Source organism: Rosa rugosa, chromosome 5, assembly GCF_958449725.1.
Source record: "Rosa rugosa chromosome 5, drRosRugo1.1, whole genome shotgun sequence".
Taxonomy (NCBI): Eukaryota; Viridiplantae; Streptophyta; class Magnoliopsida; order Rosales; family Rosaceae; genus Rosa; species Rosa rugosa.
Genome location: NC_084824.1, coordinates 9487718 through 9508257, shown reverse-complemented (window position 1 = coordinate 9508257; position 20540 = coordinate 9487718). Strand labels below are relative to the sequence as shown.

The following is a 20540-nucleotide window of genomic DNA, read 5'->3' as shown; positions in this document are numbered from 1 at the left end:
GTTATATGAAATAAACATGCCTTAAAAGTATTAGCAAGGTTGAGGGTTTATACAGACTTAGAGCAAGTTCACCCATTGGGGGAAAAGGTTAAGGTCACTGGGTCGACCGGTCAAGAAACTGTTCACTGCCACTGGACATGTGTTTCCACCCGTTCTGTTTCTTGACCGGTCAGTTACTGTTCATTGAAAATTTGTATTAATTTGTTTATTGTAAATATATTTGATGTAAATAGATGGTAATGATGGACATTATGTATAACCTACCAATAAAATGATTAATTATTTTAGGTGAACAAAAAAAATTCATAGAATTTACTTTTATTGGGTGGACAAATTATGAGCCACCAACATTTATCGACAATTATTTTAGGTGAATGAATCTTGATCTTGGCCCCACACGTCCATAACAAATTTTGTGTAATTATGAAATAAAAAAATTTAGGTGTGGGAGGTAAAACAAATTTTGGGTAGTTATCACAAGTTTAATTTCTTTCATAGTTGTTTTCTTTCATACCGTTTAATTAATATTTCTTACCGTTTATAGTTGTCTTATTACTGTTGCATCTCTTATTAATTATATGCTCTTCTTATTAATTACAAGCCGTTGATTAAGATTGGATATAGAGACCAACGGTCATGACGTTGGTTTCAAATTGAAAGAGTAGCAAACTGTAGGATACCACGTGCAAGCCCACGTACAGTCTCTCTGCATCGACTGATGTTAGCTTGATGTGGCCCACGATTGGGTTGGGCTGAGCTTATGCTGGGTCAAGAATTTTGTCATGGCCTTGCCCTTTTTCTTGGCCTGGGTCACGAAATTCCTCAGTTGGGCTGGTTACAAATTGGCCATTCTTTTTTCCCAATTCATGGTCACCACCTCACCAATCCTAGGTGGAGAGCGGCCAAAGGACTACCGCTGAACATGCTCTAACAGAGGTATCTTGGGTTAATTTAGGAATCATGGCATTCCTCGTAAAGTCCCCAAAGGCGCAAGAAGTCGAACAAAATTTAGGATTAGCCGTTAAGCTAATTACGTACACCTTGCACCCTTTAACTCTTTTAAGTCACGAAAAGTAACCTCTATAAATTGCAAGATGTGGGATTAGTCTTGAACAGTTTGTTGCTAACGAGGTCAATCGCCACAGCTCGATAACTAAACCAAAACTTAGGGATATGAATATCACTTCCCCTCATGCACTCTAAAAATGTTCAGAAAAAGCGTCTCTATTAGAAAATTGAGAGATGGTCTAAAGTTGTTGAGAAATTTATCTAGAATGTTATACTCATGGGCAATTTCAGTGCAACATGTATTAGGGCACAAGTAATTCTACTAAAAAATAAAATAAAATGACACCATGATTTTAGTGTATTTCATTAATAGTTAGTAAATCATTAATATCTGAAAGAAAGGCAATAGCAGTATTTGGAGCAATTACATCATTTATAGATAACGAACTTCTTCATGGGGTGCTTACACTTGCCACAAACGTCTACCATTCCTTGGAGTGCTGGTTCTTCACTAGAGAGAGTGACATCATAGTCATGACCACAAGGTCCAGAACGAAAAGATGGTTCAAGGGAATTTCTAAGTGCACTCAAGAACCCCAACTCTGCAACACTTCCACCCCATTTGGGAAACATGTCAAGGCATTCCATAAGCTCTGGCCCTTTAAGTCTTACCATATCCATGGAATTAGATCCTCTCCCTATTACTGCCCAGTTCGTGTCATTGCCATCCATATCTAGCAGTGCTGACACCTCATCTAGAACATGGTCAGTAGTTTCCGGCTTTCCTAGTCGGAGTTTTGATCTTCTTATACTTTGCAGCCTAAGCCAGAACAATTGAGATTTTATAAAAGACAATACACTGCTTAATTGTTTATGATCAACCCTGGTTAAAATGTTCCTCGTTTGTTGACTTGAGTTCCTCTTGCCAACATACACCATCTCAAGTTTTACTCCTGCACTTTTTATAATCTCCATCTTACCAGTGAATTCTAGGATCCAATCTATGTTATTGCTTCCATAGATGCAAATATTTCTATCTTCTTCTACCTGAAATCAGTGCAATCTTATCAGCTTAGGAGCACCCAAAAAAAAAAAAAAAAAAAAAATTTACCCCGAGTATATATGAAAGAACAATGAGGCTTCAAGGTTAAGAATCATACCCACTTGGTCAAACAGGGGTCAATGGCATCAACCATAAATTGCAAGGTCCAGTTCTGCTCTTGCCAAAGTTCGTTTTCTCGTGAAGCTGAAAATGGGTATGCAATGACACCCCAGATAAGTAACATGTCAAGTACATTTTTGTTTGTGACATTCCCTTGTGAATCCAACACAACCACGACCGGCTCGTTTTTGTAGTTCCATGCTTCTTTAATAAATGCCACCACTGCTGAGTTAAGAAGCCAGGGTTTCCTTACTGAGTACCAAGGAAAAATACTTGATAAGAAATCAAACATTGTCGCATCAGCAGTGGTCCATTGACTGGAAACTGGAATGGGGATCCATACGATCCTGTAACTTCCCTCTAGATATTTGTAGTGATGATGATTATGTGTTTGCTGAACCAACAATAATGTTTCGTCTATCGAAAGGAACTCTGGCCTTGAAAACAAGAGTATGACTATCTTGCCCTTCAGATCAGATACACCAAGCTGTTAACAGATCCAAGTGAGATGGTAAACCAGTTGAACTTATATCGTAAAGGGTCAAAATTAGTTTCCATTTTGGCACTCTAGATAGATATGCAGTTCTGTTGAAGAGAGTAGAGTAGGAATTATCAGGAATACTAGCTAACAGTAAGTAAGGCACTTTTAAAGTTTTGAGCATCTCAAATTAAGCATCTCGATTTATTAATAGTCTTATGATTGGAAGGTATCTTGAACATGGAGTAGGATATTATAAAACATGCCTTTGCTTGTGAGGAGCAATCCTTGAGTGGCAAGTCATCCCTCATAGCGAATAAGAATCGAAGCACCTCTTGGTTGTCCACATGAGTTTCCTGGAAGACATTCATCAGCTTCCAATATAGCTTTGTCTCTGCAAGTTTTGTCAAAATTATCATGGTAAGTGCCAACTGCCAAGTATAGTCCCATGCCCACAGAATACAAATAAATGATTAATGTGCATCATCCTGTAAAGATTGACCAGTAATTACCTGTTTGCTGATGACAGATTTCCACCTGCTGTCTGAGGCGACTGTAAATGCTGCGCAGCCGATACACCAAACTTAAGACCTCCCATGTTGCAATTATTGTTGAATCTGAATACTTCAAGAAATAATTCCTTTCATCAGTATAAAGCAAACCATTTGGTGAATAGGAAAACAAACTAAAGCAGTTCAAAAAAAAAAAAACAAATCTTCTAAAGGCTGATCAAAGGGAAGGAACATGAACTTGCTCAGATTTCAGAAGTGTTGAGTCTGTGATTTGCGAAGCGCATCTCAAGATGCCTCTAATGATCCAGTAGACAGCTATATAGATGATAGACTTTGTAGCATTCTTTGCCTCATGATCCAACTCCACATGTGAAAGCGGTAGCTTTTCAAACTTGATGATATACTTCGTTACATCCACCATTGCATTCACTAACAAACTCAAGGCCTTAAATCGAGGCTTCAAAGGACTCATGTCAGCAGGCAACTGCTTAAGCATTGTGACTGATAATGCCAAGGGGTTACTAGAGCATAGCTGCATTAGGAGCCTCAATTCACCGTAACTTGCTACAAAAGATGCAAGTACTAATACCACTTTTGCATCCCACTTATAACTTCCAAGCAAATCAAATAATAGCATTGTCCTTGTGTGTAGATCTTCTTGATCAGGCAACTTGCAAAGTATCTGCCATTGTAGCAAATTGATTAAAACTAATTTTATCTGAACTATATGACGGAGAAAGAGAGGTTGAACTGCATACCTCATGTGAAATCTTACCAAAGGTCTTTCCGAGCGGTTCTTCTAATCCGACCACTTCTATTTTTTCTAAATTTACATCATCAGGAACCTGAAAGCAAGTGTTTGATGGGATCAAAAGCTTGGAATAGTTTATAAATCTATATAATTGAGACGGAAACTACAGACGTACATCATGTACTTGTTGTACCCGTACATAAGTACTATATATATATCTGCAGTGTATTTCTCTACATCATTTCTAATATTTGTGTTGAAACTTGAAATCAAGCAATATGCTAAGAGTAACAATTTTGTTCTAAGGGACCCAAAAATAAATAAATAATAATCTTGTCAAAACTGTACTGCAGATGTGTAACGAATGAGCAATTACTTCTTCTGCTGTAGTACAAAGCATGATGTTCTCCACTGCACAAAGAAATAGTTCAGAATCAAAATGACGACCATCGGGATCATGGCTGAGCAGTAGCTTCTTAATCAGGACTTCTTCTGCTAAAGATGATATGGATTGCGGCAAGAAGGGATCACTTCCAAGCATGTTCATAATGGCCAAGGTGATATTGGTAAACCAAAGGACAAGTAATGCATGAGTGATCTACTATGAGCTAGCTTATCAGCTTTATGCAAAGATTTAAAAGAAGAAGAAAAGCCATTGAATGCTCCAACTTGATTTTCCTTGACAAATCTAGCTCTCTCACTGTTTACAATTCCTAAAACTAGTTTCACTAGACCGCCTTTTGAGAAATGTTGCTATTTAAGATGTTTGAGTGCACCAGACTCAAATTTAAAGTTTGCTCCTTTTGCACTTTGCTTTATAGTAGCTGTGAAGAAGACGAGAAATTATTCCGTGGATCAATTCAAGATAATATACGGATCGTTACGAGTGAAGTAACATCTCAGAAACAAAAGGGTCTTCAACAACCTTCTAGCTTTTGGTGCTAGGGGAGTGGAAATAAAGCGTAATTAATTAAAGATTTAAAGGGTAGCAAAAAAGATAGACCTGCAGACCAAATTATAACGTATCTGATTATGTGGATTTTGGAACTCTTTTCTGATTTGATATTTCCCTAAAATTGACTGTAGTATTGCTTTTCAAGCTTAAAGTTGAAGTGTTTACAAACGGTTTCTTTGTTGTGACTGATCGAAGTGATTCTTAAGTTGAGTCACACTTGAACTTGAAGTTATGCTTCAACAGCAGAGTAGGGACCAAATGAATCAATGCATGCAGGTATTGATGAAATTGTTGAGATTAGATATCCCACATGGGAAAAATGAGACATTGCTATGAGTTTATAAGGGTTTGAGCACTCCATCCATTGCCAATTGGTTTTGGATGTGAACCCCATATTACTTTATCAGAAATCACTTTACCAATCATATATATATTGATTTTAAGAGATTTTGTTACACTTTAAGCCTTTAACCCAATCATATATATATATATAGGTTTTGGGTTAGTGGCCTAATTAATAAATTACATTGTATGACACTCATCTCTCTCTCTCTCTCTCTCTCTCTCTTTCTCCGTGCGGCGTCGAACTCCGGCATCACGCCTGAAGCTCCGGTTGGAGCTACCTGAAGACGACGAAGAAGCTCTGGCGTGCCTGAATCAGTTCCGACTTGCCTAAATCACAGACGAACAGCGCCGTCTTGCCTGAAGACAACGAAGAAGCTCCGGTTGGAGCTACCTCGCCGGTGGTGAACTCGGATCTCGATTTGAACGTCGTCGTTTCTCTCCGCTCTCTTTCCATCATGACGCCTCTCTCTCTCTCTTGCAGATTCCGACGATCTGGTCTCCTCACAACAGCAACTGAGGGTTTTGATCTGACATTTAGACATATGCGTGCCAACTGAGGATCTGCAACCGGCGAAAGGTGTAGCGGTGGGTGCCCAGATCATTTTCTGGGTGCCCAATTTTTTTTTTTTTTTTTTTGTAAACTGTGGACAAAAGGAAAGAAAAACAAGAAAAGAAAAAACGTCTATTGGGGGCAATAGACGTTTTGAATTGATGTAATCTCCTCTTTTTTTCTTTAATCAAAGTTTTATTTGTCTAAATTTAGGGATATTAGTTTATATTCCGGCGACTGAAAGTTCTATTAGGGGTAATAGACGTCTATTGCCCCAATGCAATAGACGTCTATTGGGGGGCAATAGACGTCTATTAGGGAGCAATAGACGTCTATTGGGCGCAATAAACCTTTCCAACGACCTATGAGATCTCCGACGACCTCTTTGGGGACCTCCGACGAGGTTTTCAAAAAAGTCCAAAGAGGTGGTCAGAAATGTTTATTGCCCCCAATAGACATCTATTGCCCCCTAATAGAACTTTTAGTAGCCGGAATGGGAACTAATCTCCCTAAATTTAGACAAATAAAACTTTGATTAAAGAAAAAAAACAAGGAGATTACATCAATTCAAAACGTTTATTGCCCCCAATAGCCTTGTATTACGAGATAATAAAACGTTTTTTTAGAAAAGTTCTGTGAGCGGCAGCCAATGATCGGAATCCAACGGCCGGTGACAGGATTCCGGCGAAAGTTGGCCGGAATCCGGCGACTGGTGACGGGGCTCCAGCGTAGTCTCCTATGGTTTTTCTCTCTTCCTTTCTCTCTTCCATTTTTTTTTCCTCTCTCTCTCTAAGTAACAAAGGGGTGAGGGTAAAATGGTCTCAAAAAAAAAAAAAAAAACTTAATGGGTTATTAGGGAAGACTTCTTGAAGTGTTTTAGGTAAGGGGGAATTAAAAAAACTTAATGGGATAAGTGGGAAAAAAATTTCATAAAAATAGGGTAAATGGACAAAAAACCCTTTAACAAATTCACATAAATTAAGCCGATTGGTTTTGAATGTGAACCCCAGATTACTTTATCAGAAATCACTTTACCAATCATATATTGATTTTAAGAGATTTTGTTGCACTTTAAGCCTTTAACAAATTCACATAAATTAAGCCAAAAGTTATAGCGCTCATTTAAAGCTGAGAGTCATTAACTTAGTCACTGTATGATTTGTCCCAGATAATGAACAAATCCAACGGCTCCAACTCCAGCTTGTTTGACCAAGTGCATGAGTGTTATGACTAACTAAACAGACGATTTATTAGTTTATACATGTAATTTTCAGTGTCACAACCTATAAGCACTTCCAAATACCCAAAGGAAACTCATACGTGCTTCTAACAAAAGCGCTTCTAACATCTACCAAGTTTAAATAGCCAACTGCTGTCAACTATCATTTACTCCTTAATGTTTTGCTTAATTTTTCATACTCCTTGACCCGGTTTTAATTTAAAGTATATATATCCAAAGGTCCATAACTCCAGATTCCCTCAATTACTATTACTAACGTCTAACCATCTCCTTAATTACTGTCCAAGTTCCAACTAATCTAGTTCCAACTAATCTCTTTTAATATCTTATCAGTTAACAACATCTTCAAATTTAATTTCTAGGTCAAAGTGTCAAACAATCAGGTGGCGTAATTAATTATAAGTCCTTACCAATGCAGCTCATATTAACCCCTGCTAATCAAGCACTAACCAAACCAAAGTTTAGCAGAATAAGCAAACATAAAACAGAGACCACGTGGTCTTCCGAACTTTCATTTTCGTTTGTTATGTGTTTGCTTTAACTGGTTTATTTGGGAGGTTTTGGTTTGATCCCCCTCCTTTGTACTCTCCTTTTCCTTTTCCTAATATAGTAGGATAGGAAGGATCTCCTCCTTACCTATCCAAGCCTACACAAATAAAAAAGCAAACAAAAAACTGACCAAAATCATGGGTTTTTCCTCTGCAATGATTCTGAACTGGCTACATTTCTGGGATGTAGCACTTGCCTTGATGGGCCTGTTCATATTTAGTTGCTTGCTTCAGAGGTTCACCAACAAAAATGGTCCAATGTTATGGCCAGTTTTGGGGATTACACCCTCCATATTTCTAAATGCACACACCATCTATGATTGGGCTACCATGGCTCTGATCAAAGCAGGGGGAACATTCCACTACAAAGGAGTGTGGTTCGGCGGGTCCCACGGGATCATAACACTTGATCCTTCAAACATTGAGTACATGCTCAAAACAAGGTTCAGCAACTTCCCAAAAGGCAAGTATTACAGGGAGAGGTTTCATGATTTGCTTGGGGATGGAATTTTCAATGCAGACAATGAGTTGTGGAAGGAGCAGAGGAGGTTGGCAACTTCAGAAATGCATTCGGGTCGTTTTGTGGAGTATTCGTTTTTCTCCATGCAAGAGTTGGTGCACAAGAAGTTGTTGAAGTTGATGGAGAAAGTGGTAGTATCAGGGTGTAGCATTGATCTTCATGAAGTGCTTCTTCGGTTTACTTTTGACAACATTTGCTCGGTAGCTCTTGGTGCTGATTCAGGGTGTTTGGACCTTGATTTGCCTCAAAGTCCTTTTGTGAAAGCCTTTGAAGAAGCCACGGAGCTCACTATGTTCAGATTCATGGTGCCACCTTTTGTGTGGAAGCCTATGAAGTTGTTTGGAATTGGGTTCGAAAAGAGGCTCAAGGAAGCAACTAAAATAGTGCATTATTTTGCTGAAAATACGGTGAAGGATCGAAGGGGAGAATTGAAGAGGCTCGGTAGCTTAAAAGATCGTTTTGATCTATTGTCAAGGCTTATGGACAGTGAAAAGCAACATTTTTCGGATAAGTTTCTAAGCGATTTCTGCATAAGTTTCATTTTGGCTGGAAGGGACACAAGCTCTGTAGGATTGGCATGGTTTTTTTGGTTGGTACAAAAGCATCCTGAAGTGGAAAACAAAATCCTCAAAGAAATCAATGAAATTTTAGGCCAGCGCCAATGTACCGAAAAAGAATCACCAGATGGTGATACTGTTTTTACAGTGGAAGAACTCAAGAAGATGGTCTATTTACAAGCAGTGTTGTCAGAATCTTTAAGGCTTTACCCACCAGTGCCAATTGACATCAAAGAGGTCGTAGAAGATGATGTGTTTCCTGATGGTAGTATCGTCAAAAAGGGTGCTCGAGTTCTCTACTGCATTTACTCCATGGCTCGAATGGAGTCGATTTGGGGACAGGATTGCTTGCAGTTCAAGCCTGAAAGATGGATTAACAATGATGGTGAGCTTGTCAATGAGAATCAATTCAAATATGCTGTCTTTAATGGGGGTCCAAGGTTTTGTTTGGGGAAGAAGTTTGCTTACATGCAAATGAAAGTGGTGGCTGCAGCCACTCTGCTCAGGTATGAAGTTAAGGTTGTTGAAGGTCAAAATGTTGTTCCAAAGATGACAACCACACTATACATGCAGAATGGGCTGCTGGTGAGTCTTAAGCCTAGGTTGGTGACTACTATTGTGTAATGTTTTAGGTAACCCTTATTAGTTATTATATTATAATTTTGAGGCAAAGTTGTGCCATGTTATTGTGCAATGGGAAGGTTCCAGCCTCCCAGGATATTAAATCAATGAATGTAGCATCATTACCATTCCAAATAATCTTAGCAGGCTAGCAGCACATCATTTTTACATTTAACTGATAATTACATCATTTTTACAGATCAACCCAAGTTAGTATCTGATTTCTTAAACTGCCTTGACAAATAACTTATTTCTTTACAAATTTTACTATTTTTGATATGTATGACCAAATTCTTTATCTAAACTTCATACGATATTCATCCAAGCATATCCAAGACAGAGTTGACCTGGAGAATGGGACTTGCAGGCTTGGAAGTTACCGTGCTATCAACAAGACTGAACCATTGGCTTCCGGGGTCACACGAACTATCTTTGCTTAAGCATTTGCAGGAATTTGTGACGATGGTGTTACTGGAGTCTACATCTAGGCAAACTGCAGTGCCGTCGGGGGTCGTAGACTGAAGGTGTAATTTAGAATCTGAGATGGTGTCCCATTGAGAATTAGTGTCTGTACAAATTATCCCAACTGTTGCTGGCCGCCCTAGTTGATCAGCTTGTATGCAGAAATATGTTCCTTTAAGCGCTAGGACCTTCCTGGATGAATAGCCCCAGGCTCCAGACTGAGAGCATGGACCCAACTTCAATGGCCCCATGAATCCAACTTTGAGAAGGCAAAGGCCTGTGGATGGATGCAAAATAATCTTATGCTTCCTGGATTGAGATATACCTGGCCCTGCAAACAACATATACATAATCTTGAGCTTGCTATCTTAACAGCACTGTCAATTTGAATCCTAATGTGCAGTCCTAAATCAAGCGGTGGAACATGTTATATTTACAGAAGAACTGGAACACTACCTTGGAAAGGAGATTGGAGGACAGAGAGTCGCTGCAGCAAACTTGAATTACGGATTTCACCCCAATTCCAGTTCAAGAGCCCATAATACTCATTCATGCCGACCACCCCACTCCTGAAATAATAACTTCCAACCAGAGTCCAAAAAGCAAACTCCACATCAAGTTCAGCAGCTGCAGCTAGGAAGCAGTTTAAGTACCTATTGTCATTCACATTGGTTCCTCTTTGGTCAACCCCAAACTCACTCACAAATAATGGGAACCCTTTATCTAGCAAAAACCCTGCCTTTCTCTTCACTTCACCCGCCACACGCCCACAGACTTGGTTGGGGTTGCCATCCCTCCATGCCTGCCCATCTGAAAAACCATACCAGTGCAACTCATATACTAGTTTCCCGGAAAATGTAAGTTTTACTGGTTGGTTGCTAAGGAAAGATAAGTCTGTGTCATAACTCAGGCCAGATAAAATCACAAGCACATCTGGGTTTGCTGAGTGCACTGCCTCAGCTCCTCTCGGCATGTACCTACAATACCATAGTTCATAAAAAGATTATGCTTGTGTTTCGAGTTAACGTTCTCTTATCAAATATGTAGCGTATTACGTTGACAAATTGAATCAAGGCCACATGGTCGGACATGATTTCACCTAACCAAAGGTCCTAAATCAAGATAGAACAACATATCATATCAAATTGTCTAGTGAAAGAATCTGTTTCAATAGTTTAACTTGAAACAAAAGTAAACTTACCTGTACCAATCTTCGACATTCTGTTTGGGTCCTCGCAGCTCATTCCTCAAGCTCATGCCCACCACATTGGACACGCCTTTGAACAACGTGGCCATCTGAGTAAGGCCCTTGATCCAAAGATCAGGGTTAAAGTACTTGTCCCCAAAGAAACCATTGTCATCATTGCTGCTGCAACACCAACCAGGCTTGCTTATGTGATTATCCAGTATAACCATCACATTGTTGTTCCCAAGGCTAGAAACCACTTCCTATAGGTCAAAATTAATAACTGTAATCAGTAATTCCCCTTGCTTAAATCAATAAACCTATTGTAAGAAAGTCGACCTAGTCAGTATGTAATTACTTTATATTGCAAGATTACCCCCGTTTCTCGTATTCTATTCAATTATATGGAAAATGATTCTCACTTTATATTCAAAATCTAGCATATAATTCCTTACTATTATGCATATACTATAATAAGCGTAAAACATAGCTATTATTTCCATATTACAATACCTTTATTATTAAAAGAGCTACACACCTATACATAATTACATATCAAAGAAATTATATTACCGTCAAACTTAACAACCTACTTTAAATAATATAAGCAGGTATTTTCTGTCCCTTTATGCTAGTAACTGTGTAAACATAGTTCTGATTTTGAAATATTGAACAGTGTCTTGTATATTAGCAGACAAAATACAAATGAAACCAATACTCTCACTCGTCATTCCAAGCTTCGACTGGTAGGTAAGATTTTCATTGTGAAAAATAAAATCAGACACGGCTAGCTAGGTAGAGATTTTCAATGTGAAAGGGTAAAGATAACGGTGGCGTATAAGACGCAACTACAGCTGATCCCATTATTATATAGGTCACCATCATATTCATACCTAATCACTGTGCTATATAATCAATTCCTTTTCATGAAAAAAGAAAAACTACTATTGATCTTCACGTCATTGACTAACTGAATAGCTAAGTATCAAATTAATATCAATCACTCAAAATGTTTATTTATTTATTTTTTAATTGCTCACTGGTAATCATTGAAGGATGAAGCTAAAAATGGAGAAAAATGATGGTAGATAATTATTATGCCGTAGCTGATTACAGCTCTCCATTAACAAATCAGCCTAGCTTAGATTAATTAATCCAAAACTTAGCATGAGTTAACTTGCAAAAGAGTTAATCCTACGTACATGTGTAGGTCACTGCAGAATATCATATATATAATTCAGCAGAAAAAAAATAATAAGAAATGAAAATGTAAAATATTGAAGTTCTTGTATGTACAGTTTTCATTTCGATCCATTTTACCTGGAAAGCTTTTAACAGCGGAAGATCGATGAGGGAGGGGTTGTTGCCCTGAACCCCAGCAATGGACTCCTGCAGTCCGAGACTCTGAAACGACTGACGAACAGTGACGGCGGCGAGGGAGTCGTTGGTGGCCAAGTAAAGCGGCCACGTCAGCCTGACGCAGTTGAAGCCGAGGGAGGTGATACGCTTGGAGATGGCGTCGAGGGGCTGCTTGCTGAGGCCTTCAGCGACGACGGCGTCGAGATGCGCCACCCAGTTCACGCACGCCAGCTTCACGCGCTGCCCGTTCTCGTCGACGATCCACCGCGAGGAGGTGGAGAGCGGCAGAGCAGCGGAGGCGGTTAGAAGAGAGGCAAGTGAGAGGAGGGAGAGGAGAGTCATCGTGCCCATTTTGTTGGGGGGTCGTTGTGGTTTTCGGATAGAGGAGAATACGAATGAAGTTGATCTTGGTTATATAGTAGTGATCAAAGAAGGCCCACCACAGTGATGAGTCATGTATAGTTTCAGGTACAATAGAAATGTCAATAGCATGGGGAATATCATTTTCCTCTAAAAATGGAAGATTAAGGATTTCAACATTTTCAAGGGTTTCTTATAACAAAGGAAAGGTTCTCTCTTTATTTTCTATAGTGCCATTTTGGTGAGTGTATCTGAGTGACATCATAAAGGAGATTTTTATAATACAACATTTGTTGAAGGAATATCGATTTAGTGTGCCTTATCAAACTAGGAGTAGCAATAGGAGAGAAGGTTCTAGATTTCCCAATCCTACACGGATTGGTATTCCTTGTAACATTAGAACTAGTACTTTGTAATCCCTATATATAGGGCTCCTATTCTCAATAATATGATTACAATTCTCTCTACAATTTCTCTCAAATCTCTTTTTCCTTAAACACGTTATCAGCACGACTCTAGCCACAAAGCAAAAACCAAAAACAAAAACCCGAAATCCTTTTCATCAAAACTGCAGAAGCCCCTAGCCCGAGCTAGCCGAGCCTTCGCTGCAGCCCGCGCTCCCGTGCGTTTGCAACCTTGCACAGCAGCTCCTGCTGTCCCCTCCCTGCAGCCCCCTGCGTTCCAGCCTGCTGCCACCGAAGCATCCCTGCTGCGCAAACAAGCCAACGCACACCCACTGCATCTTTTTCCCGTTCCTGTGCACATCCGTCCTCCTGCAAGCCTCTAAACATCTAGTTCGGAAGCTCAGATCGAAAAACTTTCTTCATAAAAGTTGTTCGTCTCTGTCTCTTCCATCTAACCTCCGAATTTCAGCCTTATCGAAGTTATATTGAGATCTGTACACCAATCGAAGTACAAGCTGTTCAGAACAGAATCTGCTCCGAATTTTCAACAAGTAAGTTTTTAAATTAAAGTTCCTGTTTTCCGAAGTTTAAATTCTCCTTCTTTTTCTTCGGGGACTTGCAACCTCCCTTCTTCTACATCCCACCTTTCTTATAATGTGGGTTCGATTCTTGAAAAGCGGAATCGTGGGGATTCACGCAATTAACGAACTAAGAGCGTTCGTAAGACTTCGAACTAAGAGCGTCCGTAAGCATCGATTTAACGAACTAAGAGCGTTCGTATGCTACGGACTAAGAGCGTTCGTGAGCATCTATTTTGACCATACAAACATCATTGTTTCGGTCTAATCCAATTATTCTTGGAAATCGATTTCTTGGTAGCATAGCTCGGAAATCTTATTTATATTAGTTTTCGTGGAAGCATTGACTCCGAAACTAACTTGTTCTTGTTTTCATCTTTCAGGATGTCAAACATGAACAAACTCGATTTTGTTCCATTGGATTATGCAGGCAAAAGGTACTTATTTTGGGTCACTGATGTCGAGATCCACCTTATTGCCCGTGATTTATTGCATACTATCCAAGAGCTTTGTCCTATAGAAACAGCTCCAGACCCTCAAACTGAGAAAGATAATTCCAAGGCACTTGCCTTCATGAAACGTCACATGGATAGTGACCTACAGTTTGAGTTCATAAATGAGGATAGCGCCATAAAGCTTTGGCATGCGCTTCGCGAACGATATGGCAATGTTCGTGACTCCATACTTCCGAATACAGAAGCAGAATGGAAAAATCTTCGCTTCTCTGAATTTGACACGGTCATGCTGTTTTATTCGGAAGCCCTCCGCATCAAAGTAATGATGCGTCTCTGTGGAAAGATGATCACAGAAGACCAGTTGATTGAGAAAACCCTCAATACCTTCCCCGCCTGTGCTATGAGGTCCTCTGACTTATTCCGGACTCATGTAAATGCAAGACGGATCACAAGTTTTCAACAGCTTATTGAAGCTATGGCCACTACTGAAAGACATGGCAATGAACTTGTGCAAAGAAGATTTGATAGGCTTCAAGATAGCTATCAAGAGCATCGTCCTATGGCTAGAGAAAGTCGCCATCGACGTCATGATCCATACGATCGAAATGCTCAAGAAGGTAATCGCTCAAGGCGACAATCACACGACCGTAGGAGGCGTGATTTTGAGGGAAATAGGGTTGGAAACCATGGAGCCAACGTTGGCCATGGGCACCACTTTCCAACGCCACCAGTCCAAGGGACTATGCATATTGCGCCAATGCGCCTCAATCAAGGGAGAATCCTCTTTATGGTGTCTATTTCTGATATGGAACGTCTGATCAATGGACCTGAATTTGCAATGCACCTACGAAGGTAGCCGCATCATGGTGATCAAGACATCGAGTTCACAAAGACTTTAAATCTGGCGATGAAGACAAAATGCCGCAGATTTTTATTTAGAATAGTCTTTTAATTTCCAAGAATTATGTAATGGCAATTATGCCTTAATCAATAAAATGACTTATTGGATTATCTCTTTTCCTCTAGGCGTACTCAATTAAGTATGATGTCTAGGAAAGTAATTGAGATTAGTGGTACTTAAGAGAGCTTTGCTCCACCGACATCTCTCTCTACTTCCCTGGTCATATTTAATTGGAATTACCGAACGAATTGAGTGACTACAATTTGTCTAAAGTTTGATTTTTACATTGGATTAGATTATGGTCACGAAACTTTGATGTAATCATTGGCTATTATTAATAAAGTATCGATTTATTTTATCTCATGTCGTAGACATATTTTTCGAACTTTATTACTTCAAATATATAAGAGCCAATGGTTTTTCATGCGGAAACGCATTGTGAGAATGGACAAGAGTTCATTTGCATCACCTCTAATGACTACAGATATAAAAGAGTCTTAGAGAAACTTATGTGTCGATCTAGTGGGTTGTATGCAACCACTATTCGAGTAATTGAATCCAATCATGTTATGGGAGATGATTTATGGGATTCTGACACATATAGGCTTTGGCATGACCGTTTGGGACACCCAGGTTGTGATATGATGATCCGTATATTAAAGACTTCACACGGACATCCATTTTTTCAGAACGAAAAGAAGTAAAACTAGGTTTTTGGACACCGAAGGAGCCCATGCGCCTCACGGCGCCGTTCCCCCCAAATCCGGCCATCCTTGGCCGGCGCCGCCTTCCCCCTGCGGCCTCAGGGTGGCATTGACGCCACCAAGGCTCCTTTGTCTCCAAAATTTACTTCTAACGTCTATTGTGACTTCATGGCTCAACCAAAATCCTCATTGGTTGTTTCTAAAGCCCATCATCCGTTCTGCAAAGCCTGCTCTTTAGAAAAAAAAAAAAAATTAGGATCGAGACCATCCTATGCAAAGGACACTAAAGAAAATATTCCATTCTTGCAAAGAATCCAAGGTGATATTTGTGGACCTATTCAACCACCATGCGGACCATTTAGATATTTTATGGTGTTGGTTGATGCATCGACACGCTGGTCACATGTCATGCTATTGTCCACTAGGAACGCTGCATTCGCTAAACTCCTAGCACAAATCATTAAGTTAAGGGCTCACCACCCTGATCATCCTATTAAGTCTATAAGATTAGACAATGCTGGAGAGTTTACATCAAAGACTTTTGATGATTATTGCATGTCCATTGGGATTGATGTTGAACATCCTGTTCCTCATGTTCACACCCAAAATGGTCTCGCAGAAGCCGCCATTAAACGACTACAAATGGTCGCTAGGGCATTGGTAATGCGCACCAATCTCCCTATTTCTGCTTGGGGCTATGCAATATTGCATGCAGCTGTGCTTATTCGTCTGAGGCCCACTGCCACTCAACCCTTTTCTGCGTCCCAGATGGTGACTGGGTATGAGCCTAATGTCTCACACTTACGCATATTTGGGTGCGCAGTTTATGTGCCAATTGCGCCTCCACAGCAACGACGCTTAGGCGTTTACGTTGGTTATGATTCTCCAACGATTATCCGCTACATAGAACCCTTGACAGGCGATCTCTTTACCGCTAGATTTGCGGATTGTCACTTCGATGAGACAGTCTTCCCGTCGTTAGGGGGAGATAAGAACATCAATGTTCAACAGGAACGACAGGAATTGTCGTGGTCTGTCCCCACTCTGTCTCATCTTGATCCCCGAACCGCACAGTCCGAAATTGAAGTGCGGAGAATTCTCGATCTTCAGAACGTAGCAGAATCGATGCCTGATGCGTTTTCTGATATCGCTAAAGTGACGAGATCTCACATACCTGCTGCAAACGTGCCTGCAAGGATTGATGTCCCTAAAATCAGAGGACATGACGCCATCTCAAGGGCATTTGAGCATGGCGCCAACGTCCCTAGTGATGGTGACGATGTGGCTAGGCCCACGGCTCCTGCCAGGAAGCGCGGGAGGCCCATAGGTTCGATGGATTCTCGCCCAAGAAAGAAAGCGAGTTTGGCACAAAATAATCCGTTAATCATCGATGTGAATAATCCATCTCATGAGAATATTCCGGATTATGGTTATGTCCAAGAGACATCATTGGGGGACGCTCCAATGTCAGAACCAACTCCAGAGAATAGAGAGATCTCCATAAATTACACTAGTGTACATGAGATGATGGATATAAATTCTATGGCGATTGATGATGCATTTGCATATCATATTGCAAAAGGAATTATAGAATATGATGATATCGAACCTCGCTCTGTTGAAGAATGTCAACGAAGAGCGAATTGGCCTAAATGGAAAGATGCGATCCAGGTTGAATTGGATTCACTAACAAAGAGACAGGTATTTGGGCTTGTAACGCAGACACCCCCAAGTGTAAAGCCTGTTGGCCATAAATGGGTCTTTGTTAGAAAGCGTAATGAGAAAAATGAGGTGGTAAGATATAAAGCCCGCCTTGTGGCGCAAGGTTTCTCACAACGCCCTGGAATCGACTACGAGGAGACATATTCTCTCGTAATGGACGTTATAACGTTCCGCTACCTTGTCAGTTTGGTAGTTTCCGAAAAACTTGACATGCAGCTTATGGATGTGGTTACAGCATATTTCTATGGGGATCTAGATTCAGAGATATATATGAAGGTTCCAAATGGACTTCAATTACCCAAATCAAGTGGCTCTAAACCACGGAGCGCGTTTTCAATAAGGTTAAAACGCTCACTATATGGATTAAAACAATCCGGACGGATGTGGTATAACCGTCTAAGTGACTACTTGATTGGGAAGGGATATATTAACAATGAAATATGCCCATGCGTGTTCATTAAAAGAACAAGTTCCGGATTTGCAATCGTAGCAGTTTATGTCGATGACATGAACCTAATTGGAACTCTAGATGAGTTGAAGGAAACTGCTAAATACTTGAAATCCGAATTTGAGATGAAAGATCTTGGGAAAACACGGTTTTGTCTCGGTTTAGAACTCGAGCACCGTAGTGATGGGATTTTGATCCATCAGTCTGCATATACTCAGAAGGTCCTAAGGCGCTTTAATGAAGATAAAGCGAAGCCTGCGAGTACTCCCATGATCGGCCGTAGTCTTGAGCCCGGAAAAGATCCGTTTCGTCCAAGGGATGAGGACGAAGAACCATTAGAGGCCGAAGTGCCCTATTTAAGTGCAATAGGCGCATTATTGTACTTAGCTCAATGCACAAGACCGGATATCTCATTCGCAGTGAACTTGTTAGCTCGACATAGCTCTGCGCCAACACGCCGCCATTGGATTGGTGTAAAGACAATCTTTCGATACCTAAGAGGTACGATTGATATGGGCCTATTTTATCCCTACAGAGAGAAGAGGAATGACGGAAGAATGGGATCGGACCCCATTCGGCATAGAGCCGCCGTCCACCATGACAAAGTGACCGGCCATATAGCCGCCAACGCCGCTACCATCACCAAGGGTGGCCGGCCTCACTCTATCCCCCTCCATCAAAACGACAATGATGTTTTGATGGGTTTTGCTGATGCAGGGTACCTCTCTGACCCTCACAAAGGTCGCTCCCAAACGGGTTATGTCTTTACCATGGGAAGCACTGCGATATCTTGGAGGTCTACAAAGCAGACCCTTGTTGCTACTTCCTCGAATCATGCAGAGATTATTACTCTACATGAAGCCGTTCGTGAATGTATATGGCTAAGGTCTGTAATTCGACACATTCAAGGAAGTTGTGGTTTGAAGTCTACCACAGATGAACCTACATGCATTTATGAGGATAATGCAGCTTGTATTGAGCAAATGAAGTTAGGTTTCATCAAGGGCGACAACACCAAGCATATATCGCCTAAGTTCTTTTATAATCAGCAACAACAATCACTTCTAAAGATTGAAGTGAATCAAATCCGATCAGAGGATAATGTAGCAGACTTATTCACTAAGTCGTTACCTAAATCCACCTTCGAGAAACATGTGAAGAGCATCGGATTGAGAAAGTTATCCGAACTCCCACGATTGTAGTAATCAGGGGGAGATATCGACATCAGGGGGAGTTATGATGTCTACATGTTCGATCTCGAAGAGTGAAGGACGTGTTGTGCTCTTTTTGTCCTTCGACCAGGGTTATTTTTATCCCACAGGGTTTTTGTTACCTGGCAAGGTTTTTAACGAGGCAACGGATGAAGCGTCACCACCAAGTTTGAAGCGGCACAAGGGGGAGTGTTGAAGGAATATCGATTTAGTGTGCCTTATCAAACTAGGAGTAGCAATAGGAGAGAAGGTTCTAGATTTCCCAATCCTACACGGATTGGTATTCCTTGTAACATTAGAACTAGTACTTTGTAATCCCTATATATAGGGCTCTTATTCTCAATAATATGATTACAATTCTCTCTACAATTTCTCTCAAATCTCTTTTTCCTTAAACAACATTTGATTAAAAGATATCAATTTTAGTGGCGTTTTGAAGAAATCCACCAAAACTTGGTGGAAATGTTGGATTGACAAATGTTTTGCTAGATATACCGAATCCTTAAAACTTCATTTCAATTCATTGTTCTTATAAAGATTCTTTAAAGTTTTTATTTTTATTTTTATGTGATGACTATCAATTCATTAATTTTTAATAGATATACTTTAAGTAAAATCGCGACGACGTATACAAAATGATTTACATGATTGTAAACTTTTGAAAATACAGATATTATGGTTGTTTAGCACCGTGGCTACGGCCTTTGTCCTCAACGTTGACTCCAATCAACAAGTTTCGCACCGTCTAGTCATCGATGCTATGAAGTTCTTTAGTGTTAGCAATATCCCTGGCTATCGACAAGTTATGGTGGTTGTTGCTCTCATCGATTACTGCCGGATTGGGATCTCTCCTCTAGACAGTCCCAACACAAAAATGTACACACTTATAATGTTTAGGTTTTACAAATGAGAGAACTCGGAAACACCATCTAAAATTTATGTTAACTTTGGTACATAAACTCATATTTCATTATTCTTTTTGATATCTCTACCATGTAATTTTCCGTTAAAGTCGAGCAATTTTATAAAAAAATTAGACTACATGTGGAGATGCAAGAATTAGTTCATCAAATGACGCTAAGAAGAATTACATTGATTTGTTTTCATGTTTACATATCAAACTTCTTCATTAATTTATTTTTAAATTAAGGAAACTTCAGGTCTGGTTAATTAGGTTTCACTGCTAAAGTAAAGACAGCAGCAGTTTACCGGTAACAAGTAATATAAAGGTTTCGTGGAACTAAGCAATAGTAAGATAATATAATGTAGGCAGATAAATGGAGTAGTTGAGTCGACAAAGAATTTCATGTCCCTCTTGCTGCATTTGGCCATTTGCGATCGAGCATGTTTCTCGTGATGATGTTGCAAACACGCCAAGTTATAGAGTGATCACGTAATATGAGCAAAGTAGCAAACAAATTAAGCTAAGACAAAGAGGAATGAGATATATGCTACTGCTTTAGACTTTTTTGGACTTGGACACACTTACAAGGCAATCCATAT

The 20540-nt window shown here is 40.0% G+C and overlaps 4 protein-coding genes across 4 annotated transcripts; 2 read left to right on the top strand and 2 right to left on the bottom strand.

Moving 5' to 3' along the window:
- Window positions 1-1367: 1367 nt before the first annotated feature.
- On the bottom strand, window positions 1368-4634 carry LOC133708644 (protein SIEVE ELEMENT OCCLUSION C). Its single transcript, XM_062134118.1, has 7 exons — window positions 4288-4634; window positions 3919-4005; window positions 3399-3842; window positions 3161-3272; window positions 2915-3042; window positions 2169-2657; window positions 1368-2055 (listed from the first exon to the last, which is right to left on the bottom strand). Exons 1-7 carry the CDS (start codon window positions 4456-4458, stop codon window positions 1438-1440), a joined length of 2049 nt encoding a protein of 682 aa, XP_061990102.1. The 5' UTR covers window positions 4459-4634; the 3' UTR covers window positions 1368-1437.
- A 2814-nt stretch (window positions 4635-7448) lies between these two features.
- Window positions 7449-9415, top strand: LOC133708646 (cytochrome P450 86B1). The gene has a single exon (XM_062134120.1). It carries the CDS (start codon window positions 7688-7690, stop codon window positions 9248-9250), a length of 1563 nt encoding a protein of 520 aa, XP_061990104.1. The 5' UTR covers window positions 7449-7687; the 3' UTR covers window positions 9251-9415.
- LOC133708645 (glycosyl hydrolase 5 family protein-like) lies at window positions 9376-12669 on the bottom strand. Its single transcript, XM_062134119.1, has 4 exons — window positions 12216-12669; window positions 10911-11158; window positions 10166-10686; window positions 9376-10040 (listed from the first exon to the last, which is right to left on the bottom strand). Exons 1-4 carry the CDS (start codon window positions 12603-12605, stop codon window positions 9565-9567), a joined length of 1635 nt encoding a protein of 544 aa, XP_061990103.1. The 5' UTR covers window positions 12606-12669; the 3' UTR covers window positions 9376-9564.
- A 587-nt stretch (window positions 12670-13256) lies between these two features.
- On the top strand, window positions 13257-15231 carry LOC133712679 (uncharacterized). Its single transcript, XM_062138785.1, has 2 exons — window positions 13257-13569; window positions 13980-15231. Exon 2 carries the CDS (start codon window positions 13981-13983, stop codon window positions 14905-14907), a length of 927 nt encoding a protein of 308 aa, XP_061994769.1. The 5' UTR covers window positions 13257-13569; window position 13980; the 3' UTR covers window positions 14908-15231.
- The last annotated feature ends 5309 nt before the right edge of the window (window positions 15232-20540 follow it).

Excerpts from the sequence above, each read along its gene's own strand:
- LOC133708644 (XM_062134118.1), bottom strand. The coding sequence starts at position 4,458 with ATGAACATGCTTGGAAGTGATCCCTTCTTGCCGCAATCCATATCATCT. Across the intron at positions 3,273-3,398 it reads CACTTCTGAAATCTGAGCAA|TATTCAGATTCAACAATAAT; the intron begins GTTCATGTTCCT and ends TATTTCTTGAAG. Across the intron at positions 2,056-2,168 it reads ACCCCTGTTTGACCAAGTGG|GTAGAAGAAGATAGAAATAT; the intron begins GTATGATTCTTA and ends CACTGATTTCAG.
- LOC133708646 (XM_062134120.1), top strand. The coding sequence starts at position 7,688 with ATGGGTTTTTCCTCTGCAATGATTCTGAACTGGCTACATTTCTGGGAT.
- LOC133708645 (XM_062134119.1), bottom strand. The coding sequence starts at position 12,605 with ATGGGCACGATGACTCTCCTCTCCCTCCTCTCACTTGCCTCTCTTCTA. Across the intron at positions 10,687-10,910 it reads AATGTCGAAGATTGGTACAG|GTACATGCCGAGAGGAGCTG; the intron begins GTAAGTTTACTT and ends ATGGTATTGTAG. Across the intron at positions 10,041-10,165 it reads CCTCCAATCTCCTTTCCAAG|GGCCAGGTATATCTCAATCC; the intron begins GTAGTGTTCCAG and ends TGTTGTTTGCAG.
- LOC133712679 (XM_062138785.1), top strand. The coding sequence starts at position 13,981 with ATGTCAAACATGAACAAACTCGATTTTGTTCCATTGGATTATGCAGGC.